Source organism: Lineus longissimus, chromosome 11, assembly GCF_910592395.1.
Source record: "Lineus longissimus chromosome 11, tnLinLong1.2, whole genome shotgun sequence".
In the NCBI taxonomy this organism is placed as follows: Eukaryota; Metazoa; Nemertea; class Pilidiophora; order Heteronemertea; family Lineidae; genus Lineus; species Lineus longissimus.
The window spans coordinates 4,344,843-4,360,564 of NC_088318.1; the positions used below are offsets into that span (position 1 = coordinate 4,344,843).

General features: G+C 43.0%; 2 protein-coding genes and 1 non-coding gene across 4 annotated transcripts; 1 reads left to right on the forward strand and 2 right to left on the reverse strand.

Annotated features, from left to right (window-relative positions):
* Positions 1–19: 19 nt before the first annotated feature.
* LOC135495871 (uncharacterized) lies at positions 20–2,178 on the forward strand. Its single transcript, XM_064784868.1, has 3 exons — positions 20–104; positions 629–773; positions 1,159–2,178. Exons 2-3 carry the CDS (start codon positions 634–636, stop codon positions 1,742–1,744), a joined length of 726 nt encoding a protein of 241 aa, XP_064640938.1. The 5' UTR covers positions 20–104; positions 629–633; the 3' UTR covers positions 1,745–2,178.
* Positions 2,179–10,637: 8,459 nt separating this feature from the next.
* On the reverse strand, positions 10,638–15,248 carry LOC135496325 (BTB/POZ domain-containing protein 17-like). Of its 2 annotated transcripts, XR_010448642.1 has the most exons (3): positions 15,080–15,248; positions 12,066–14,324; positions 10,638–11,922 (listed from the first exon to the last, which is right to left on the reverse strand). XR_010448642.1 is itself a non-coding variant. In XM_064785590.1 (2 exons), exons 1-2 carry the CDS (start codon positions 15,192–15,194, stop codon positions 12,919–12,921), a joined length of 1,521 nt encoding a protein of 506 aa, XP_064641660.1. In that variant the 5' UTR covers positions 15,195–15,248; the 3' UTR covers positions 10,638–12,918. The 2 variants fall into 2 exon arrangements, 1 of the variants encoding a protein (XP_064641660.1); XM_064785590.1 differs by having other exon boundaries at positions 10,638–14,324.
* A 216-nt stretch (positions 15,249–15,464) lies between these two features.
* LOC135496425 (U5 spliceosomal RNA) lies at positions 15,465–15,584 on the reverse strand. Its single transcript, XR_010448679.1, has one exon. It is a non-coding gene; the product is annotated as a U5 spliceosomal RNA (small nuclear RNA).
* Positions 15,585–15,722: the final 138 nt, after the last annotated feature.

Genomic DNA, 15,722 nt, shown 5'->3' on the forward strand with positions numbered 1-15,722 from the left:
CACAAAAGACATTTTAGTCGCGAGAACGCCCTGGGTAATTATAGCCGACGAACGCCTCGATCAATTCGTACTTGGAGAATAGGAGTTGCACGCTACATTGAAAGGTACTGTAAGCCTTAAGTGAGCTTTTTTGCCTATCACATTCTTTACAGATTGAGATTAAACCGGGTCCGAAGCAGATGACCGGAGCACTGAGATGCTACTTCTAGCCATCTTTTAAAGGGACAACTTGGTCGTGAGCTTTAGGTGGTCAGAACTAAATTATATCTGTTCGCCACCATGCACCGCCACATGTGACATCACGCTGACGACGGGTCGCTGTTGAGGCAGTTTTAAACATTTGGAGTTTCATGCAAGCACTTATACGGCCACATTCCATTCTAGTACATTGTTTATTGCAATGATTTTCAATGATACTGTGTGGAGCAGTCATGGTCCTGGTGGAAGAAGTTTTCGTATGAAAAACCAACATATTTCACGTCCAACTTGTCACTTTGAGGAAAGAGGTAAATGGGAAACGCCCAATCTGACAACTGCGCCTCATCTTTTGAACTATTCCCACATTTCGTTTTATGACCTAAAATCAACAGCTTCCTAATAACGGCCTTTTCTTAATTCTATTTTACAGTCAGTATGGAACAGCCACCTGAACACATCGCGGCTAACCAGAGCCAAAAGCCAGACCACATTGCGGAAGCGCCTCCAGCAGCTGGTTATCCAACTCCACAATCACCGCCACAAAACCAACCAGTATTCGTTCAACCACAACAAGGGTATGCTATTATTTTATTTTCCATTCATTTCGGCCTTTCTGCGAGAGTGGTCAAAATCGAAAGGAAGTCCCCAAATATATATATTTATACCTTGTGGTTGGTTCATTTCTGATGACTGCACCGGTACAGCAGAAATGGTTGCGTCTGATTGGACAATATGGCAGGAATTCTCCCCCAAACTCTCTTATCAATAACAATATTTGAACAGCACATTTTGTGGGTGACTTGCAGTTGGCCAAATAGTTTAAACGGTGTTTTACGTCTTGATAGTAATTCAAAGGACGACCTTAAAATATGCAAACTACGAGAAACGAGACAGAACACAGATGACACGATCTGAGAGTAATTCACCAGTATTTCCTCTAATTCGCTGATTCTTTTAAAGGTATGGCCAGCCGCAATCAGGGATGGTCGCCCAACCAGGCGTAGCGTTTAAGGCAGCACCCGCGAGTACACCAACAGTCATCCCCTCTATCGGCCTTCCCAGCATCGCTCTAAGATCGTTCATCACCGGCGTCGGATTGCTCCTTGTTGGATTTGCCTACTTCGTGCTTGGCTGCATCTGTCGGATGAGCCCCGACCTAGCGGCGGAAGGAATCATCATAGGACTTCTGAACATGGCCTCGGGTGTTGCCGGAATAATGATGAAGTTTAAGCTGCTGAAGCTCGAAACCGTTGACAGCTTGATCAACTATACGTGGGTTTTCATCTGTTTTGGTGCGATTAGTCTTGCCACAGCGTTCGGTGCATTTAGGTTCGTTTTAGGCAGGGCGATTATTGCTGGGAGTTACTACAACAGTCTTGCCAGGGATTATGGTTATGATGCCGCTAATTTTGCCCTTGGAACAGCTGCTTCGGCCACCATTTTTGTTTTCATCATCCTGGTGTTCTCGATCTTGATGTTGACCTGCTCTGGAAGCATTCGAAACCGCCTCAAAGAGGCCCTTTCTTCTGGAGCTATCATTCATTAGACCTGCGATTAGGCAGCGAATAGGCAGGTCTGGCATCGCTACGAAGGGCAATGACGAACGACGAAGTGCGAAAAATGTAAATGCATTGTAAATGCATTGACGACTTAAAAACAGATTTCTCGTACAACTAACTATAGAAGACATGTTCGTCGCATCATGCGATCATGATCAGAGGAAACAGCGACAAAAATCGCTCGTTGCGTCGGGGCGATTAACAGGAACGTCGGGGGTTATTAAAAATCGATCATTCCCATACCAGATGCGCCCACCATACAGACGCCTGCTCCACCATATTGTTGACGAGAACTAAGCTGGATCATTTGATTGGAGTTAGGTAAATAAACCTAATGAAAATCAATACTTTCTGTACACTAATTGTTGTTTTTGCTACATTTTCTGAAATAATGAAGTCTGTGTATCTCTCAAAAATAAACATTTACTCTAATTTTTATAATTTTGTTTTTCACTTCGTATGTTCCTTCTTCATTGCGTCAGTGAGAAATTTAGGAAAAGAACTGAGGATTCGTTTGGTGTCTGTATATAGTATCAGACTATACACCCCTTTGATGGTCTTTGGCAAGGAAACCAGGCTATTATAGTGGGTTAAGGGAACCCTTGCGACCTGCGGTCTCGGGCTTGCGGTCTTGGGCGTTTCCAGGCAAAAGACCACCACTCGAGTGCAGTCAGATTCCTCAAAAATCCCACTCGTCTGCTTTTGTGTACTGGTGTTATGTTTTTTGACTTTATGACGACGTGAAAAACCGGTTTTGTGTTCACTGTCCGTCGAGCCGGCCGTGACGTCACGTAAAGCGTCAACTGCGGCGATGACGTCACAGCAAGCCTGCCGCTTGGTTACGCCAGTCACTGACGAAACTGGCAACGATGCGGAAAGTGTTGACATTGGTGGCGTGTTCGGAGATTTTTCTTATCGAGTTTCATTAAAAACTGAGTAAAAGGTCGGTAATTGATTCAAAATACAGTCTAGGATTCAGTTCAAGCGCGAATGATTCGAACGAACGATTGTGTCACTGCGATGTGAGATAAAATATCTCTCGTCCGCTGGTAGAGCTGGTAATCGCTGCTGGGTGTCACGTGATCGCAAATGACTGAAAAATCGTGCCCGTGATGTCCTTCACTTTCCTCTCACTTGTTTTTGGTCTTGAAATAACATATCCAAAAGATTAGGATTAAACTGAAGGTTGTTCGGACATTTTGCCCTAGAGTATCTTAATCCATTATTGCCTAAACTAGGGTAGCGTTATTTTTATGTGAAATAAAGGAGGAATATTTAAAGCGAATGTTTTTTTTGGCAAAAGAGAAAACAGAGCACACCTAAATTAGACCAATCTCGCTAAATCACTAGCAAAACAGGGCTACGCAACTACCCCTTATTAGACATACTGAAAAACGGAGTCATCAAAAAAGAACCTGGCATAGTCTGGGTCGGAGCTCTTTAACCATGGTATTTCATTCATCGAAATCCTCTTTTAAATTGCCAACGGCGTACAAACTTCACGGATCGAGACGCGTGTCGCCCCTTTCAGTGTTAATTTATACGCTAAGATTCTATTTACCAAGAATTTTAAAGTTAGAGACATGATGCCGTCTTTCGTCCACAATTTATAAAAGACAAGGCGACAAGGATATTATTTTGGTTGTTATTCGCTCAGATAGCCTTGGGTCCAAATTGCTGCCTTCAAATCTACAACTTATATTTACCATTGGAATTAGTCATGTTGTCATCCTTCGGGCTATCTTATCGTGGACAGTGGTCCCCAGTGGTCGTGGACCCATGTATGTGAATGGACCACAATCAACGGGCGCTCCAAAGCGTTCTTCCATTTGTGATGATAATTAAAGCCTTTGACCTTTACGATCAGGGGAGTGGACCGAATCGATGTTCACCATAGTATGGCTGTGTTGTAATTTTGTGCATAAAAAAAACCCACTTGAGATGTAACCAGTTTGATGAAACTAAGTATAAAGACGACCTTCGTCTTCTTCATGACAGAATACAGTTGCACCAGGCCCAGCCAAGGCCGAGTTGACCAACACCAACAGGGATGGGGAATAAACTGACCAAGAGGAAACGGACAAAGGTAGGTTCAGGTTTTGGATAAAAACAAGTTTGTCTATTTATATAACATAGTCCACGAGTAAGAAATGCACCGGCCGCTGAGAACACAAGCTGAAATGGTTGGGAAAGTTTGTCATTAGTGAGGTTTTGAAAGCTTACGTTTTCCGTAAACGATTTCGTTTGCGATTACGATTACGATGGCGCATATATGTAATTTAGCGGTGGTTAAACTTGAGTGATAGATCAAAGGATTTTCAGCCGTACGGGAAGCCCCTCACTGCGTCAAGTCCTCTGTCGGCACCAAATTTCGCGTCAGGATGTCGTCAAATCGTAATCGTAAACGTAAAATGTAAGCTTGCAAAACCTGCCTGATATTTCGCTTCAAATGATTCTTAAATGCCTTGTCCATTTCTGACAAAGCGATTATTAGATAATTTGGACTTTGAAGTTTCCGATGATATATAGTGTTTTGTTCAGCTGCTGCGTTTTCTGCTGTAAATGGCCAATTCATGATTGCCGTTTTCTCGTGAAATGGACTGTGCAGTTAAATTAGAGCATCAGATCTTACAGTAACTGGTTACTCTATGGACAGATGTTAGAACTTTTAAGAAAGTTCAGTTATGCACGGTGTCTAAGAAAAACGGATTTGTCCATTTTCTCGAATGGACGAAGACGAAAAAAAGGCTGCGGCCGCATCACACATCAACATTTCTATTTAAGAGTCCACATGCGCGAAAGCAATGCTGTGCCTGGTCTGAGAAAAAGGTTAAGTTTTCTCCTGGTGATATCGGTAAGCTCCGTAATCTCCCCATTTTTGCCACAAGGTGAGTAGAATTTTTTACAGTTCTCAAAAACCTTTAATGATCATTTTCGGCCAACCCAAATATGCATGCGATAGAGGTTTTTCGGTAAAAAAAACAATAACTTTTTGTGATTGAGATGCTGCAAAACCACTACGTTGTGCGTATTTGTTTTGGCCGACAAACCATTAAAGTTTTTTTTCAAAATCTCAAAAGCACTTTATATTTAAGAGGGTAGACGCTTGAAGGAACGTCGACCTGAGCACAAAATGGTTTCCACAGACGTTAAAAGTTTTGGGCGGACAAAAAATAAACGTATATGCATGCCGTTCTTCCCATTTTGCCATGCTTTTCATAAAATTTGATTCGATCTGAATAGCTCATTAATTCACATATCTTGTTACATTTTTATTCAGAGTGAAAGCCATACGAAAGGCCGATAAGCAAGAAAGTATTGATGAGGGTACGCATACCTGTCAGAATGTCAAACTCCCGCGAAGAAATCTTGACGATATCTTCACGGTGACACAAAACAGGCTAGTACACCAATCGCAGACGAGCTTTCATGAAGACCAATCAAATACGAGAGTCGATGGCAGCCAATCAGAAACAGAAATCGGTCCCGAGGTTGATGTCAGCAGCACGGGACGAAAGCACCAACGCGGGGGTAAATTGACCAACTCAAACGACCCAACGCATCATGGTTCAAAGATTCCGGCAGACAAATATAAACCTAGAGAGGTTGAAAGTGCTAAATTGAGATATATGAAGTCTTCGAGGTATGTGACGGGCAATTCTGCAGGCCGACTGGAGAGGTGCAGCAGAACGTTCACAATCAAGGAGACCAGCTCTGAAAATAGCTCGGATAGTTTAACATCGGTAGAAGATTTGAGGCCCAATTTGAGGCAGCCAATTTGCTGGGAAAGTAGCCAAAGTGAAAAGGACATGTCAGTTTATAGGCCCCGTATGACTGGTACGAATAGCTCCATGACGAATGTGTTCCAGGACGGGAGCATGACCTTGGAGGAGATATCGTCCGATGATTTGGATACGTCCAGTGAGAGCGGGGAGGAGTTTGTAAATCAACCGGTTGGTGGAATGGGCAAGGGTTGTGAAAGGGTTGGTAGACCTACAGCAGCGTTCAAGAAATCCCGTACAGCAATGGAAGGCAGGTCCAAAAAAAATGTCTCGGCAGATGCTGCCAAAAATTGTGGGGAAGATGTAACTTCTTCACTACAGGTGACACCTGCAGCAAACCGAGGGCACAGCTTGCGCAGTGATGAACATCTCGAGAAGGCAAAGTTGACAGTGCAGTCTCTGTATCACGATGATTCGCCGGAATCTCCCGAGTGTGATCCCAAGTCAAAGGTGAGATCTGCTGGGTCACGAAACAAGCGGGAGGAAAAATCCACGGAGGGAGCTCGGTTTGACCGGAGGGAGCATCTGCCAAGGATAGGACATGGATTCTCTTCCCTGATTGAAAGAATGGCAAAGATCTCTAATGCCAATGGAAGTTCACCCCAAAGTGTGAGAGTGATCCAGGTGGCTAATAAAATAGATGACACCACTGAACAAGAAGGCGCGCGTGTGACTGCCGCAGCTGGTCCGGCTTCTCAGTTAGAATTCAAGCCGGATAAATCAGGAGGCGATCTGGTGCGTGGTCGTTACAGCATAAACTTCCATCCAAACTGCACGGGGTGGTTTGTAGGCCATCACACATCCGTCTCTGTTTGCCTGCATTTCATGTGTGCTGCAACCTTTCGGCATGTCAGAGAATGGGATGGCGCGTTTTTGGACGACCTCGTCCAAACCGGCATCGAATACCACGGCAAACTGCTCAAAACCCGCTTCCATCGTAAACCAGGCGATGGCGCCGACATCCCACTAGAAAAATACGGTGACCTTCTAGAAACGTTCTCAAATCATTGGTTCGAAATGAAAAAGGGACGTCGGGTGTTTGACGGTAATGTGCAGTACTTGAATCCCCACCTTGGGCCTCTAGCAGATCAGCTCCCGCAGGCAATCAGGAACGCACTCTCCAACGACTTCTTCAACTGTCTCCTGACCGTCCTCGACGACTACGGTCACAATCTCCACTGCATGAACATGGCTTGTCATCGTGGGGTGGACTGCAACTACTACCTATTCGTACCACATCCAACTACTGATTCAGGCCACCACGACCTCGAAGGAGGCAGGGTGTCACTGAGGAAGTTCCCCTCTGTGGATGCTCTGTGCCAGTTTATCAAGGAGACGCACACTGCGGGAGCGTATTTCGTTCTCAAAGCGATAAGGTTCAATAAACCAACCGTACGTATAGGCACAGAACCCGACCAGTGTAGTGCGACAGAGATCGATATTCCGACAGAACGATAAGGTCATAACAAGTCATACATTTTACTTTTGTACCAGCAATATACCTGTGCATATAAGTCATCGGAAGACCACCATTTGACAGCTTATAGCGCCTGGCTAAAGTCCCCTTTTAGCACTGAAAACTACCAATGAGTTGGATTCAATATTCTTATGGATAATGAATATATTCTAGTTAATACATCATTAGTGGTAACAGTCAAGCAAGGATCTACTCAAACCGCTAGTTAACATAAGTCAGAAAGAGATAAATCAGTATAGTCTTAGACGGAAACATCTCACTCTACACAGAGGCTGCCTTAGGCTACCCGGAGAGATTTTCGTGTCGTCTTTTTTAAAGAATTATTCGGAATTCTAAATTTAATGAGTTTTTTCTCCACAAAATTACTTTTGCAGACGTTCGTGTGTCCCGGTTGCATACAAGGCATGATCGACAACCACTCTCCAGTCCAATATAGCAACCCAGTTTTCACCAGTTTACGATAAGAAGAGCGACCTCTCTCGTGGAATTAAAGAATCACTTCTAAATGGAGAAAATTTAAAAGCCTGATGCTCTTTATACCGTCTTTTCGAAATAGATATATTGCGAATAAAAACGTTTTGCGTTTGAATTTAACGTGTTCGAAAAATCAACTGTACAGCGCTGAAAATGAACCACGCCAATTCGAAATTCAACTGAACTACACAGCGCGGTCATCAGAGATTGATAGCACCAATGTTGTCGTGAGCGGATCCATGTTCACCGTGACAGTTCTTTTGACCTTTTCTACCGGGCGGGCACACCTATGTAAAACACGATTTGATTGGTCGATTTTGTGTTTTGAATTTCGAAGTCAAGTTTGAATCTAGAGTTTTGAATTTCGAATTTCGAAATGAGCCTTCTGGGCTACCTTTGTGGAGCAAGGCAACCTGCGCAACACAATTATAGCTTTTTAGTAATTATAACAGTAGCCCAGAAGGCATAGGTGGACGCCCCAGCCTCCATGAATAATTTAACTTTTTAATATCCCTAGCCCATGCAAATCCGATGTGCCCTTCCAACCCCGAAGACAGCTTTTCACTCTCTGTGGAAATGCCAAGAGGATGAGCCAGTCACTCAAATGACAGCTATTAAGTTTCCCTAAGCGAGCCATTGCGACCTGGATGCCCCTGCCACTTGAAGACAACTTCATATCCCTACAGCCAATGCAATTGTTTGGATGTGCCCCGGCCACCCTGGCGACAACATTTCAATATCCCCAGGCAATGCGACTTGCATGTGCTCCTCAATATCCCTGAAGACGGCCTTCACGTTCCGCCGGCAAACTCGACGAGGTTGCAGAAGATACTTGGCCAATGACACGTACTTGTGCCAAGGACGGTCAAAAGACATATCCCTAGAAAGCCAATGAGACTTGGAGGTGCATGAGCCTCACCCTGACGACAACTTTCAATCCTGAAGATGACTTCTGATATCACTAGAAATTGCGTTGATGTGGCACAGCCGGCTTTAAAGACAACTTTTCAATTTCGCAAGCACATGCGGCGTGGATATCAAGACTGCGGCTGAACGGTGAAAGCTCTGTCTTCAGGCTTGCTTGGGCACATCCAGGTGTCGTACTACCTGGAGGTATTGAAATGATGTTGTCTGTCGAGTGGTCGGGGCACATCCAAGTCGTATTGGCTGCGGATATTAAAAGGTTGTTTTCATGTGGACCAGAGCACATCCAAGTCGTATTGGCTGGGGATGTTGAACGGTTGTCTTCATGTTGACCAGAACACATCCAAGTCGTTCATGTTGACTGGGGCACATCCAAGTCGTATTGGCTGGAGATATTAAAAGGTTGTCTTCATGTTGACCGGGGCACATCCAGGTCGTATTGGCTGCGGATATTAAAAGGTTGTCGTCATGTTGAACGGGGCACATCCAAGTCGTATTGGCTGGGGATATTGAACGGTTGTCTTCGTGTTGACCGGGGCACATCCAAGTCGTATTGGCTGCGGATATTAAAAGGTTGTCTTCATGTTGACTGGGGCACATCCAAGTCGTATTGGCTGGGGATATTGAACGGTTGTCTTCATGTTGACTGGGGCACATCCAAGTCGCATTTGCTTGGGATATTGAAATGTTGTCTTCTGGTTGGCAGGGCCATATTCAAGTCGCATTGCTTAGGTGCATGTTTGTCTTCATGCTGGCCATGGGCACATCCAAGTAGCTTTTGCTGAGGATATAGAAAGGTTGTGTCCAGGTTGACCGGGGTAAATCCTCGCCGTATTAGGTTGGAATAGTGAACATCCAAGTCGCATTGGCTGGGGAAAGGTTGTCTTCATGTTGACCAGGGCACATCCAAGTCGTATTGGCTGGGGATATTGAAAGGTTGTCTTCATGTTGACTGGGGCACATCCAAGTCGTATTGGCTGCGGATACTAAAAGGTTGTCTTCATGTTGACCGGGGCACATCCAGGTCGTATTGGCTGCGGATATTAAAAGGTTGTCTTCATGTTGACCGGGGCACATACAAGTCGCATTGGCTGGGGATATTGAAAGGTTGTCTTCATGTTGACTGGGGCACATCCAAGTCGTATTGGCTGGGGATATTGAAAGGTTGTCTTCATGTTGACCAGGGCACATCCAAGTCGTATTGGCTGGGGATATTGAAAGGTTGTCTTCATGTTGACCAGGGCACATCCAAGTCGTATTGGCTGGGGATATTGAAAGGTTGTCTTCATGTTGACCGGGGCACATCCAGGTCGTATTGGCTGGGGATATTGAAAGGTTGTCTTCATGTTGACCAGGGCACATCCAAGTCGTATTGGCTGGGGATATTGAAAGGTTGTCTTCATGTTGACCGGGGCACATCCAAGTCGTATTGGCTGGGGATACTGAAAGGTTGTCTGCATGTTGACCGGGGCACATCCAAGTCGTATTGGCTGGGGATATTGAACGGTTGTCTTCATGTTGACCGGGGCACATCCAAGTCGTATTGGCTGTGGATATTGAAAGGTTGTCTTCATGTTGACCGGGGCACATCCAAGTCGTATTGGCTGGGGATACTGAAAGGTTGTCTTCATGTTGACCGGGGCACATCCAAGTCGTATTGGCTGGGGATATTGAACGGTTGTCTTCTGGTTGGCAGGGCCATATTCAAGTCGCATTGCTTAGGTGCATGTTTGTCTTCATGCTGACCATGGGCACATCCAAGTAGCTTTTGCTGAGGATATTGAAAGGTTGTGTCCAGGTTGACCGGGGTAAATCCTCGTCTGTTTGGTTGGGATAGTGTACGGTTGTCTTCAAGATGGCTGGGGCACATCCAAGTGGCATGTGTTTGTGGAATGTGTTAGTCATATTGAAAAGTTGTCTACAAAGCTGTGAGTGGTTCTAGTGTAGTTTTTCATGATTTTAGAAGAGTCTGTACATGCTTTTTGTGGTAAAGTTCGATGGTTTTCATGGGATGTATGGCTGAATTAGTGCATTCTTGTTGAATATCTCAACAATTCCCACTAATTTTATCATACTTCTTTCAAGAGACACAAAGGCTGAACATACTTGATGTACAACAGATAAATCAAAAGATTTGAGGTAAATTTATGGATACAATAAAAACTCAAATTCTCAAACAGATCAGAGAGAGGCATGGATGAATTGATAAGGTGGCAGGTAATGAGTTCTGTCAGAGTTAACATATGTCAGTGACGAAAACAGCTACAAGTATACCGCTAAATGGCTTTAATAGTGTTTTACATGTAAGTTTACCGGTACATGAAAGTATGACTTGTTTCGAAAATAATTTCTTATAAATATTCAATTTGTGAGCGACAAGTTAATTAAAAATGTCAAAATAGCGCATCTAAAAAGCTGGATGCATTCTATTTATATCAACAATCTTATGTTTACAAAAATTGACAAGAAACACAAATAATGGACCGACCCATCTGTAACCTTTTCACCCAGCAAATATCTAAAACTAATAATGGCACAAGACATGGCCGGAAAAAACAGTCAATAAAACCAAATGCATGCAATCACAGATCAAGAAATTGAGTAAAGATAGTCATCATGGTTTACAAGACGTGCCATTGGCTTTTCTAACTGGCATGCGTGCACATGCGTTACGTGTGCATGCGTACTCATGCATTACATGTGCATGCACGCACATGCATTACACGTTCATACGCGCACATGCATTACATGTGCATGTATAAAAAACGGAACACACATACATGCACATGACGTAGTAAATAGTGCTCTGGTCGAATCACTTCTCTAATTAGCCTATATTGGTATTGTTCTCTAATTAGCCTGGTACATGTATTATTTACAATATCTTTAACCAGTTGAAATACTTGAAAGACCAAAGTGATCAAATATAATTTACTGAATACTTTCTTCAATCATCCTGAGGAAATCAGGGGTTAATGTTCGCTTCTCGGGCCCCGCACACAAACCCCTGAGACGTTCGCCCTTATTTGGTGAAGTACAGACGTACATCACCTTTAAGTCGGCAGATCAACCTCGGTTCTAGTACTATACTTCTATGATTTGTATGAAAGAAAACCGCACTCAGATCTCAATAAAATGGATGAGAATTGCATAATTTTATCATCACACTCATGGGAGCATCAACCAGCCCACATGAACTTATAAAAGCTCGAAAATTAAAAGTTCATACTTCAGCAGTAACATGTACATGTATTTAGATAGAAATCCTTTTGTAGCCTTCTATTAGTGATTAAAGGGAACTGGAACTGGCTTGGCGGTTTCAGTTCCCTTTAACCTTTTTTAAAAAATAGAGTTTTTAAACTGGAAATTATATTCAAACATCAGGAAATCTCTCTTCGTGAAACAGTCAAGGATGCTTTGTTATGCGTTCCCATCAGAACGTCACTGGGCTAAGTTTGGCACATGTTTGAAGGTGCCTTTTCTAAGTTCTAATGAAAACTACATATACCTGCACAGTTCTACATGCCTGATACATGTTACAATAAAACCTAAAATGACAATACTCTCATTGTATCAGTCAGCATCATTCAAGTTTAAAATGACCTATCCAAGCATCTGAAGGGGCCTTTTCTAAGTTCTAATGAAAATTACATGTACCTGCACAGTTTCACATGCCTGATACATGTTACAATAAAACCTAAAATGACAATACTCTCATTGTATCAGTCAGCATCATTCAAGTTTAAAATGACCTATCCAAGCATTTGAAGGGGCCTTTCTAAGTTCTAATGAAAACTACATGTACCTGCACAGTTTCACATGCATGATACATGTTACAATAAAACCTAAAATGACGATACTCTCTTGTATCAGTCAGCATCATTCAAGTTTAAAATGACCTATCCAGGCATCTGAAGGGGCCTTTCTAAGTTCGAATGAAAATTACATGTACCTGCACAGTTTCACATGCATGATACATGTTACAATAAAACCTAAAATGACAATACTCTCATTGTATCAGTCAGCATCATTCAAGTTTAAAATGACCTATCCAAGCATCTGAAGGGGCCTTTTCTAAGTTCTAATGAAAATTACATGTACCTGCACAGTTTCACATGCCTGATACATGTTACAATAAAACCTAAAATGACAATACTCTCATTGTATCAGTCAGCATCATTCAAGTTTAAAATGACCTATCCAGGCATCTGAAGGTGCCTTTTCTAAGTTCTAATGAAAATTACATGTACCTGCACAGTTTCACATGCCTGATACATGTTACAATAAAACCTAAAATGACAATACTCTCATTGTATCAGTCAGCATCATTCAAGTTTAAAATGACCTATCCAGGCATCTGAAGGGGCCTTTCTAAGTTCTAATGAAAATTACATGTACCTGCACAGTTTCACATGCATGATACATGTTACAATAAAACCTAAAATGACAATACTCTCATTGTATCAGTCGGCATCATTCAAGTTTAAAACGACCTAGCCCGGTCTTATTCACAACATGGTTTGATTATGAGTGTAATCTTGAACACGTCTCCGTCGACACCAGACAGGTATGAGCTCCGACAGTCATTTAATTCAACGTATGGTACAATATCGTTTACATTATACACGTTATCATCCTCATCGAAGACCATTCTCTTCTTGACGACATTTTTCGTGAATTCAATATTGTCCTGGACGCCGGTGACCAACAGGACAATTTCGACGGCTCTGTGTTCTGTCGATTTTGACATGATGGCAAGGCGTACGGTATCGTAGGCAGCACCCTCAATTTCGTAATTCTGTGTCCAGCCTATCATGAGACACTTGGGAAACAGTACCCCCTTTGGATACACGTCAACAGCCCATTCCCATGTTGTCTCTTCATCGGTCTCCGAGCCACTCACAGGGGTAAAAAACATCAGAGTCTGCACCGAGTAGTTTTGTAAAGAGTGAAAATGTTCAACATAAAAGGTAGTGCCCCAGAAATCATTGGTGTAGTTACGCGGTTTGAAAGCGTCGGGACAGAATAGATTTGAGGGCAAGTCCATATGGTTGCGGATTTCTTTCGGATATGAATGATAATTGAGTGCATTGCTTATCTTTTCCATGAAGAATTCCTCATGGATCGCGACGATGGGATCAGATTGCATACTGACCAATTGATTCGATTGAATCATTGGAAATCTGATCCATGACATGATATCCAATGCAGTGTTAGTATATTTGACGCAATCTAAATGCTGTCTCTGAAAAATCCAGTTCTTGATACAAGAGAACAACGTGTATTCATCTGGGATCACCAATTCAGAAGATCGAAGAAATTGGATCAGTTCGTCTGCTTCCATTTGTAGGTACTGCACAGTTGAGAGAACTTTGTGAAAGTTCCAAGTAATGAAATCCTTACATGTTCCGGCGAGCCTTTTATCCTCTTTCAACACCGCATAACGATACCACGAAACGGCTCTGTTATGGTTTATGTCCGACACGATATGTTCACACATATAATTGACACAAATCTGCGACAGATCAGCGATGAAGTACTTGTCGCCCAGAATGAGTAACGGCAGGACGTTATCATGAGTCAGTTGAATCACACCTGTGTAGAGATACCTGAGAAACTGGCCAAATACCTGGCAGCATTCTGGCTCCTCTTTCAAGAGAACTTGATTCCCCTGAGACTCAGGCCACATGGGGCTTCTGAGCATCACGAGAAATACTTTGCTAGATTGACACAGGATGAGCTTATGTGCAAAATGCACCTGTTGCCCAACGATAAGTTGAATATCACAGAATTCCTGGCTTTCGTAAAGCATGGCAAACCTCTGGAGAACTTTGTATGAGTTGTTGATCAGTTGGCCGTGTTCATGATGAAATGCGGACTTTCCTTCATTCATTGTTAACTCTTGCACGTCTGAAATGAAAAAAACGATTATAACTGAAAACTACATATGTAATAATAATAATAATAATAATAATATATGAGTTCTTATATAGCGCATTTCCAGGTTCCCTGCTCAATGCGCTTTTGGGACTACATTATTATCATCCCGATCTCCACAGAAATCAATCTGGGGTTTCAATGAGCAGCTACTGAGCGCTCAATTTAACTCGACCAGTAGGAAGTTTCTAAGTGGCGACTCAGCCGGGAATCGAACCCACGACCTTCCGGTTATGAGACCGGCTCTCTGCCATTGCGCCACCGCGCTTCCCTAAATACATGGTGAATAGTTTGACAATGCAGTGTGATAGATTCAAAACATTTTATTGTCAATTTCCACATCAAAGGGAGGCGTCGCAGATGAGATGATTCATGCTCAGGCTCCTTGCCTGTACTTTATTTTAACTTAAGATCATGGACTTCGCATACTTGACTGGATATCCTGGTCCATGGCCATGATCTCTGGCCTGAGTGGGGGTTGGGTGTGTGGCATGTGCGAGTGTGATCACCAGAAAACAACAGTTTTACAACAGATACTTGCCATGGCATGGCATCGCCCCTTTAGTCTTAAACCGGAAGGGCCCATTTGAAAAAAAGATAGATAAGCCCTGGCACTGTTTAGTATCTTTCAAAGACACCGCGCTAACAGTGTCACAATGTGGTCAAGATATTCGATAATTGAAAACAAAATTGCTCTGTCCGACAATAGATACATGAAAATTAATCACCATTTTCGAGCCACTTTCCTGCAAATTTGTTGGTGCCAGTGTGGTTTTCTGACGGTACTCTGTCCTTGTATGAGTAAACATCCTTGTAGGTTTTCTCTGATCGGACGATTGGCATCTTGAATTGTTGGAATAGCGAGTTATTTCAGTACAATTTACAAATGTTTACAAAATTGACCACCATTTTGAATCCAAGGATACCGGGTTGAAAAAAATGCAGAATCGCGGTTGGAACGAAGCATAACCCATCCTCGGAAAAACCCGAGTTAGTCGTATCCTCCTTCTCGGCGTTGGCCTGAAGTTCATGGTGGTAACCCAGCTCTGCAACAAAGTAGGTATGAGGTATGAGGTATGAGGTTGGGTGGATCGGTCTTTCTTTGGTATAACTACCCTGCCATTGGCAGAGCTACAAAAAATGTCTATAGACTCATTAGAGTGTTCCTCTCCACGGAAATCTTTAGTAAAAGGCGAAAGATTTATGCGTGGGATTGAAGAGAAACCAGAGTGATGTTATATCGCCCGAGTTGGATAGAGTTTGCCAAGTTATTCACCATGTGTTTGGTTTTGGATAATGGGATGCCTAGTAGTTCTTGAGTCTGTAGACAAAAGAAAAGGGTCGCAAGCAGAAAACCATTAATGACCAACA

Excerpts from the sequence above, each read along its gene's own strand:
- LOC135495871 (XM_064784868.1), top strand. The coding sequence starts at position 634 with ATGGAACAGCCACCTGAACACATCGCGGCTAACCAGAGCCAAAAGCCA. Across the intron at positions 774-1,158 it reads TTCGTTCAACCACAACAAGG|GTATGGCCAGCCGCAATCAG; the intron begins GTATGCTATTAT and ends ATTCTTTTAAAG.
- LOC135496325 (XM_064785590.1), bottom strand. The coding sequence starts at position 15,194 with ATGCCAATCGTCCGATCAGAGAAAACCTACAAGGATGTTTACTCATAC. Across the intron at positions 14,325-15,079 it reads AGGAAAGTGGCTCGAAAATG|ACGTGCAAGAGTTAACAATG; the intron begins GTGATTAATTTT and ends TTTTCATTTCAG.